Source organism: Diospyros lotus, chromosome 8 (genome assembly GCF_014633365.1).
Source record: "Diospyros lotus cultivar Yz01 chromosome 8, ASM1463336v1, whole genome shotgun sequence".
NCBI lineage: Eukaryota > Viridiplantae > Streptophyta > Magnoliopsida > Ericales > Ebenaceae > Diospyros > Diospyros lotus.
In genome coordinates, this window is record NC_068345.1 from 31,593,018 (window position 1) to 31,602,746 (window position 9,729).

The window sequence follows — 9,729 nt, forward strand, 5'->3', positions numbered from 1 at the left end:
GTCTCGATGTTTTAACCTAAGGTGTTTAATGCCCGTAAGGAGGTGTGACAGGTGGCATGATCTCTGCAGGTGTTTAGTGACGTTTAATCTCTGTCCGTTGTATACATCGTGTGATATCTATATAAAGGCACCTGTAGGCCGTTTTCCTGCTTCTCACTTTTGCGTTTGTGACCAATTTTTGAACCCTAGTTTCCCAAGAGTTTTCACATTCTTCATGCCTTAAATCGCTTGTGTGTTTGGGCCAAGTTCCCATTTTGCTTCTTCTTCTATAGATTCACTCATTTCCACAACAAATTTCACACAATCGATTCTTTCAATTTTTCACTATTCTGTTTTTTTATTTTTTGCTGGTTTATCGAGTATTGCGACGTGTCTGGGGAGTGAATCTGGGGAAGGGAGTGATTCCGTGATCGTTATAGAAAGCTTCTGGAGAGGAATATGACGCTTGGTTATCAGGCTTTACTGGTCGACCGTAGGGGAGTGATTCGATGTGTAGACTGAAGTAGTTGAAACATAGATCAAAATAGGAAAGGGGCACGACTTTTGGCAGCTCTATTTTTTCTGGTTCTCCTGGGACAGTGTAAGTGTTTCATCCATAGCTGGGTCATCTTCAAATTTGCTTTCTGGCGCAAGTGGTGATTATAACTGGATGAGTGAGGACATGTCCAAGATTGCCTCAATGTACAACTCCCCAGATAACGTCGTCATATTAAGGTTGCGGATCCATTTGTTGGTAGTTAAAGAATACGAGGGTTTGTTTGAGTGTCAACGTTGAGGGGAAGAAAAGCGGGTTTTCATGGTCGCGGACTTGGGGTTGATTTTTGTGTATAAGATGTTTTTTACATGTCTTCGCCTTCGACTCCCGTTCACCAACTTTCAATACTCAGCCCTGGCAATGTTAAATGTCATCTTGACCCAGCTGCACCCAAATAGCTAAGCCATCGTGAGAGCATTCGAAGTGCTATCCACTTCTTAGGATGAGAAGCGAGCACGGGGGTCTTTTTTTCCTTTTTCTAGTCGAAAGGCATCAACAAAGGCACATGGGTCTCTTTGAATGGGTTACCGAGAAATAAGTTACTAAAGGCCTTTAATAGCTCATATAATTTTTTCTGTTTCATATGAGATGGCCCCCAAGATGACTGTTAAGGAGATTAGGCAGCACACGCTGCGTAGAAAGGGGCTAAGTAGAGCTCGGGGTCGGCAATCAAGGCAATCGAGAAGGCCCATGTTTTGGAGAAGGGTGTACGACTGTCCATAGGCCCAATGTTGGCTCCTCAGTCAGCTTCCCAAGTTGTTTCTTTGAAATGCGCGACCTCTCGTTGCTCCAAGGAGCAGGCTGAGGTCGAAGAGACCTTGTTGCAGTGAAAAAGGCTGAGGACTACTCAGAAGGAGGAATCTGGGTCTTCTATGACCTTAAGCTCGGCCATCGATCAGCTATCGGGCTCTGGGGAGACCTTATTGAGGCCCAGCTTGTGGGAATGCAATGACAACGAGGCCAACCCGAATAACCTCTAGAGTAGACAACTCCAGCCCAGGGCCTTTTGTTGAGGAATGCCTTTACCTCAAGTCCAACAAATAGAGGCACTTGGGGCTTGGAGTTGGGAGGATGTGCCATTGGACCGAGATGCAGTCCCTCCATCTTGTTAGCCCCGTTTGGACACTAGAGCTGGAGTTTAGGACCCAATTGAAGCGACTCAGCCAAGCTTGCAAAGAGGCGATGGAGTAGGCAAGGGGAATAGTGGTCATCGAGATGGAAGAGCTACAGAAGTAGGTGGAACATATGAAAGAACTGGCTATCTGGGCTAACGACTCCTCTAAGAAGTATCTTCAGCAACGAGAGCGCAGTTTGGAGGAACTAGCGGTGTTAAAGGGGGAGGCTCAGGCTGCTACTTTGGAAAAAGCCGAAAAAGTGGCGAAGTTGATAGCCAACCTTGCCACTACCATTCTCTATGCTGACCAAGCAAAGTTTGAGGCTGCCAAGTTGAAGACTTAGGTAGCCACAATGCAAATCGAGGTGGAGAGCTTGAAAGATGAGGCCGTCGGCCTATTCTTGGAGGGTTTTGCGAAGGCCTTGTCCTAAGCTCAGGTACTTTTTCCTGAGGCCGACTTTTCGACTTGTAGTGCCTTTAAAGATATGGTGGCTGGTTAGTTTGTGGATTTGCCTTTGGCGGATCTAGTTGGCCAGATCGAAGCTTTCGGCGGAGGCACTGAGGACCGAGGGGGATCTACCTATGAAGGACGTCGACCAGCCTGGTAAGCTCGCAGTTGCCTTTAACTTCACTTCGGGAGTGGTTGTCGAGCTCGTGGCCTATCTTGCCCCCAGACCTGCTAGAGCCTAACTCCTCTATTCTCTTTCTTTTTGTAAACTTGTAGTATAGGTTGGCATTTTTTGTAATTTTGGCTTTGATGCAATGAAGAATATTTCCTTAATCTTCTACCTTGTCTGTTTGTTGATTGTATTTGCTTTGTTGCTTTCTATTTTCTTTCCAAGTTTGAGTCGAGAAGTGTAATTGTAACATTCCGCATCGAGCGATAGGAAGGACCGGATCAACTTACCCTAATGGGTCTACGCGAATTTTCCAGGGGTCACCCATCCTTGAAGTACCCTAGCTCAAGGACGCTTAACTTGAGAGTTTTTTTTATCCACATTCAACCCAAAAGATATCCAGCTGGTGTTATTTTCTTCCTTACTGTAATACCCCAAGAGCCTAAAGAAGTTAGTATATATCGAGGATAGTGTAAGGAAAGAAACAACACCAGCTGGATACCTTTTGGGCTGAATGTTGGCAAAGAACTCCCAAGTTAAGCGTGCTTGACCTGGGGTAATCCAGGGATGGGTGACCCCCCTAGGAAGTTCGCATAGGCCCATTAGGGTAAGTTATTCCGGTCCTTCCTATCGCTCGATACGGGATGTTACAAGTGGTATCAGAGCCGACCCCCGAGCCTCTGAGCGCGGTGGTGGGGCAAACCTCAGCAAGGAGGCTGAGTCCCCGAGGGGGGGTGCGTGTAGGCACCTTAGGCGAATTCCACATCGGCCATGCATCGAGGGGAGATCTGGGACCGGTTGTAAGGTCGCATGACGAGGACGTCATGTGCTCAAGGGAGGGAGAATGTAATACCCCAAGAGCCCAAAGAAGTTAGTATATATCGAGGATAGTGTAAGGAAGGAAACAACACTAGCTGGATACCTTTTGGGCTGAATGTTGGCAAAGAACTCCCAAGTTAAGCGTGCTTGACCTGGGGTAATCCAGGGATGAGTGACCCCCCTGGGAAGTTCGCGTAGGCCCGTTAGGGTAAGTTATTCTGGTCCTTCCTATCGCTCGATACGGGATGTTACACTTACTATCTTCGATATATATATACTAGTTTTTCTAGAGTCCATTCTTGGACCTAACTTTGGGCTTTCGAGGTATTATAGTAATGATCTTTCCTTGGTTTTCTACATTGTTTAGTGTTGAGCCACAATTGATTTTGTATGTCAATTTGATTGTGCACGATATATTTGTTGTTGCCTCATTTTTACTTCCAACATTAGGTCGGGAAAGTGTGTTTGTTTCAAGGTGATTTGCAGAGGCCGACCAGGACTCACTTGGGCGTAGGTGGGTGACTGACAGAGCCTGATTGGGTAGGGCACAGTTGAGGAGACCCGAATAACCCGCAGTTCGCCATTCGGGACTGGCCTGAACGTAGGTGGGTGGACTAATCGAGCCTGATTGGGCAAGGCACGGATGAGGAGACTGGGATGATCCGAAGTCCGCCCGCCAGGACTAGCCTAGGTGTAGGTGGGCGAACTGATCGAGTTTGTCTGAGCCAGGGTACGACTTGGTAATGTAAAAGAACTGAACTACTAAACTTCATATTTTATTGGTAAGAAGACCTCGGTGTAGAACCGAATAATATGTTATGAATAGAACATCTGGTTTCATTGACAAGAAAACCTCGATGTAGAACTGGATTGTATGCCATGTAACAAAACTAAAGCAACAATAGCATAATCGAAGAAAAAATGGATTAAATCTAGGTAAAAAATATGAAATCAGATTGTAACACAAATTAATTCAAGTACTCTTTGAACCATAAAATTTTTTTTTAGATGATCATGAAACCGTTACTTAGTTGTAATAGTTCCGTATGCTAGCCGCATTCAACACTCTTGGTAAAGGTCACCCTAAGAGTTCGGCGAGGTGGTAAGCTCTGTTGTCGAGGTTATGAGTGACCCGATCACCTAGTAAGGGCTTTCCTAGTTGACACCGAGCTTTCCTTCTTCGGGTTGCTACCTTGCAATCTCTACCTTTCTCAGGACTAGTTTTCCTTCTTGAAAGCTCTGAAGCCTGACCCCAAAATTGTACTTCCAGGCCACCCTTTGCTTAGCTATTTGTTCTCGGATATGAGCTAAGTCTCGCACTTCCTACATGAGATCCATATCAACTCTTTGTTCATCACCATTGGAATCTTCTTGGAAGTGATGCCTTTTGGGGGCTCGACTCCTTGACTTCCATTGGAATTAGTGCTTTTGACCCATAGGTGAGCCTGAAAGGGGTCTCCATCGTTGATGTCTATATTGTTGTATGGTATAACCATAGCACCAAATGGAGCTTTTCCGTCCAGACCACATTTGCCTAGTCTAGTTATTTCTTGAGCCCAATAAGGATGACCTTATTGGCAGCTTCAGCTTGTCCATTCGCTTGGAAATGCTCGACTGAGGTGAAGGCCTAATGAATGCCAAACTCCTTACAAAATTCTTAAAACTTTGCATCGATAAATTGAGTGTCGTTGTCGGAAATCATTAAGCGAGGCAGGTCGCATATGCAAATAACATTTTTTTCAAGCAATTTTTTTAACCTTTTATGCCATAATTGTTGCTAGGGGCTCAGCTTCGATCCATTGGTGAAGTAATCAATCCCCCCACTTGTAGAAAGGCCAAGATACCTCGAGGTTGTATAGTTCTTCCGATGGGGAATAATGCGCATTTGCATACTTCTAGCATCTCTCGTATCTTTCCACATATTCCAGGCACTCATTGTGCATGGTTGGTCAATAGTATCAAACTCGTAGTATTTTTGTTGCTAAGGACCAACCTCCAATGTGGCTTCTGCAGACCCCCTTGTGAACTTTAGCCATCACATAAGCAATCTTTCATCCACACACTTGAGAAGCATCATGGTAAAGCTTATTTTGTATGGTTGATCCCCGATAATGGTATAAAGGCTGGTCGTCCTTCTTGACTTCTTAGCTTCCTTCGAACTGTCAGGTAACACTCATTCCTTGAGGAACCAGATGATGGGGACCCCCTAGAAGTTGGGGTCTACTTCCATGGCTTGTACTTCTAAGTCAACAATTGGTGAATTTAGAGTTTCCTGTATGATCAACCGGTTATTTCCTAGAGCCTTGGTGCTAGCGAGTTTTGAGAGCAGGTTTGTTCTTGAATTTTGCTCCCTTGGAACGTACTTAATGTCAAAAGATTCAAAGGCTTTGAATAGAACTCTGACCTTGTTGAGTTACTTGTCTAGCTGGGGATCTTTTGCTTGGAATTTTGTTCTATTGGATTTATTTTTAATTTTCTGTTTTAATAGTTTATTTTCAAAAAACAGAAAATACGTTCTGTTTGTCATTTTAAAAAATTGTTTTTCAAAATAGAAAATTAGAAAACACATTTTGTTTAAAAATTTGAGAGTAATTTTTTAATGACATTTTATTCAATAAATTTGATTATTCAGTAAATTAGAACTATAAAATACTAATATATTATTAAGAAATATATACATTTTACAGTTGGTGAATCATGTAACATTTTTTTCCATTACAAAAATAAAATATGAATAAATAAATAAATTGTCTCATCTTTTCTATGTTTTGGCTAAATATAACCATTTTTGTTGTTTTAAGTTTTCTTTACAAAATTTTTCTTGTTTCTGAAAATGCATTTTCAAAAATAATAAAGTAAACACGTTTTTATTGTTTTAAAAAATTGAAAAGTGAAAATGACCTAAAAATAGTAAAAAAAAATAGGCCCTAATTCTCCTGGGGGTGGGGACTGGGAGGTCATTACATTAGGTCATATTTCTATAATCTCTATTTGTTACTATTGAGTGAATGACAGTACAAATAGATAGATATTATACAACTCAAACCAACTATGAGGAAATGAACCATTCATTACCATTAACCAAGAAATGAACTAAAGTTGCCCTCTGGGGCGCCCGAGCAGTTTCCATGGGGGTGAGAAAGCCCAAAAGTTCAGGAAGCCCAAAAGTTCAGGTTCGAATTCCTCTGCGGCCACTTATTCGGGTGTGCTGGAATTTACCTCCTCTCCACATGATTGGGGTCTCGGTAGAGGAACGCTCACAAGAAAATGCATCTAAGAAATGAACTAAAACATTAAAATTATACTGTTGTCAGAGAGACCTCACTCAATATACAATAACGTATCTATTTATTTAATATTGTACTTATTATACAACATAACATATACTACATACAATTCGTAAACCATATGTCTTACTTCACTATACATTGCTACATAATAATAAAATTAATATTTTGAAACCATCGGCATTTATGGTGTTTTTACGTAATAAATTGGATGGTGTAAAAGATTACGTACGCTCTCTGAAAAGACAAAATTGAGGAATTCATGGCGGGCCTGGGACTGGGCCTAGCAGAAGCCCAACGTAATACATTATTCTGATCCACTTCGTTCTTCTTTGCCTTCGGTTGCGAGGACAAGTAGTCTGAAAAGCTGGACCTAATCAACCAAACTGTACAGTACACCACACAGCAGCAATAGCAGTAGCAATAGCAATAAACTATCAAGTAAGTAGTTGGGGCAACAATATTGGGTTAATTTAAGACCCGTTGAGTAGTGCATCAAGAAGCACAAATTAAATACGTCAACTCATATATATGAGAGAGCAGGGTGAAGGCCCCCATTACAAAAAGGCAACGGACAAGATAACTTCACACTTTGTCTGGTGGAAAAGCTCGTTCGCTCGTGATAACTTTCTCAATTCGTGTTGTGCTTTCACATTTTACGTCTTTTCCAATACCAGCCAGCCAGCCAGCCAAACAATTCTATTTTCCATTTCTAGTCCAATTGCCAAAAAAAAGAAAAGGGTTGAATTAAATTTAAATAGCTGAATTCTGAAGGGAGTGAGTGAGTATCATCACACAACACAGCGGGCCAATCCCAATCCCAATCCCAATCCCGGTTGCGGATAAGCAATGCCCAGACACTATATCGTCTCTCTCTCCGCTGTCCTTACTGCAGCTCACTGGCTGTATATATCCAAACACATCCACAACCAAAAAACAAACATACATGCATAGGAAGAAAAAGTGAATCATTTAACATTTTGATAAAATAACCATTTTATTTTAAAATTAACATAAATAATAATAATTAATAAATAAATAATAATAGATCGAGTACCTATAATATATAAATCGTCAATTTGATCTTCTTCCTATACAATGAAGTAAAATTTTGTATTTATAATTTATTTTTTTTGTCAAAATTAAAAACACTACGGAAGTTGCATAAGAACGATCTCAAATACAATGCATTAATGGTCAAAGTTAATTTAAATTAAAAATTATAAATAAATAGAAAAGATGATTAAGCAGCTTTAAACTTACAATAGTCAATAAATAAAAAAAATCACAAACAAAGGTGAGAAAGAGTAATTAATTTTTTTTATACTTAATATGAAATCTTTAAAATATTTGTACATTAATTTAGTTGTTATATATTAATTAAACCTAATGCAAAAATCTTTTGAACAGTTGATGCAATAAAATTACAATATAATATAATATTATGAAATAAGAACAAATAATAATGATAATATTTGATACTATTTAGAATGTAATAATAATGGTAGTGAATTGGTGAGCGGAGCGGAGGGGAGGGAGGGGAGGGGAATTCCCAAAAAGTACCAGAGGGTACGAAAGGAGCATTGTCAGCACCGTTGGGAGCGCGGTTCCTTGTCACACACGAAACGTGTCGCCTCCAACGCGCCTATTCCCCCTGCTCTGCTCCTGCTGTTTGTCTTCCCAATATAGCCGTTACCTTCCTGGTATAAATACACGTCACCCACCTCACCTCCACCCAACCCCCTTCCAGATTCTCTCCTTCCCAAACACTCCCCCCCTCCCCTCATTTAAAACACCTCCCCACCCCCTCCACTCCCCTCCATATTTTCCCCCACTTTCCCAGAAACCCTTTCCCTGCGCCATGGCGTGCACTGCGCCCGACCCTCTCACCCTCCAGCCCCTTTATCAACCCCCCTAGGGTTCATTCCCCTTTCTCGGCCCTCCTTCCTCCGCCAACAACCGCCAAATTTTACCATAAAAATAAAAATTAAAAAAAAAACATTTCTTTGTTTTCTTAAAGGGAAAAATGTTGGTTTCGGTGTTTCTTGCGCTGTTTCTGCCGTGTGCCGGCATGAGCGCAGTGTTCATGGTCTACATATGTTTACTATGGTACGCCGCCAATACTTCTCCCCAAGGCGCCGAGTTCCGGCCGCCGGTCAAGCCCGCGGCCGGCAAGGGGCTGTCGGCGGCGGAGCTCGAGAAGTTGCCCAAGATTACGGGGAAGGAGCTGCTGATGGGGACGGAATGCGCCGTATGCCTGGACGAGATCGAGAGCGACCAGCCGGCTCGGCTGGTGCCCGGTTGCAACCACGGCTTCCATCTACAATGCGCCGATACGTGGCTCTCCAAGAACTCCGTTTGTCCGGTTTGCAGGGCCAAGCTCGAGCCCCAGCTTTTTGATCCTCCCGATCAAAACCCCTGCTGAAATCAGAGCATCGGAACTATAAACATCCTATTTATATATATATATATATAGAGAGCGACAGATTTCCTGATCTGTTTTCACTTCTTCGTGGCTTTGATTGATTTCTTTCCTCGTCATTTTCACATGGCTCTCGAATTTATATATAAATTGGTTGATTCGATGGGTTGAACTTGAACGCCTCTTCTCCATCCTGTGCTGTGATGATTGATTAACAGTACGCTCTGCAGATGCAGGGCACCTTCCATGGCGTTTTCTCCAAGAAAAGGAAACTACTCAGGACTCACTCACCCGAAACCGCCAGAGGGTTCTCTTTCTTCTCGAATGCTCCCTCGTCTTCCAAATCGCACTTGGGTTTTTTAGTTTGTTTTAAGGGAAATTAACTTAATTTGTAGAATTTTTTATATATAAAAGCTGAAACCAAAACAAGAACATCAACTATTTTCATGTATTTAATCCCATTATTTTTCACACCAAAAAAAAAAATCGCATAATTTTTTATTACAACTGTCTTCTTTATAAATAATAAATAAATATTTCATTTTTTCGGTGGACATGATTGGCGGTTGTTTGGACGCGCTTATTATGAGGTTGGGATTGTAGTTTGGCGGTAGGAGCGTTGTTGGGGAATAGCTGGGAGGAGGAGGTGACGTGGAAGGCGAAGGTGTGCCGTCATAAAAAGCTTGGACGATCTTGCACGAAACCAAGATTTGTGCTGAATTGAATTGGGGGTTGATGGTGTCATTTCCCTTAATTAGTGGACCTTTCTATTATTATTATTAAGCTATTCCCTCAATTATTATTAACTTTTCTCCGCTGGAAGGAATTGCTTGTTAGCCGGAAATTCTGCTCAGAACCCAAGCCCAGAATAGCAGCGAAGACAGGACAGACAGCTAATTAATTAGTTAACTAACAAACTGAGAAGTGCCCCCACT

The 9,729-nt window shown here is 42.0% G+C and overlaps 1 protein-coding gene across 1 annotated transcript; it reads left to right on the forward strand.

Moving 5' to 3' along the window:
* The first annotated feature begins 8,163 nt into the window (after positions 1 to 8,163).
* LOC127808132 (E3 ubiquitin-protein ligase ATL23) lies at positions 8,164 to 8,919 on the forward strand. Its single transcript, XM_052346525.1, has one exon. The coding sequence runs from the start codon at positions 8,399 to 8,401 to the stop codon at positions 8,795 to 8,797; it is 399 nt and encodes a 132-aa protein (XP_052202485.1). The 5' UTR covers positions 8,164 to 8,398; the 3' UTR covers positions 8,798 to 8,919.
* Positions 8,920 to 9,729: the final 810 nt, after the last annotated feature.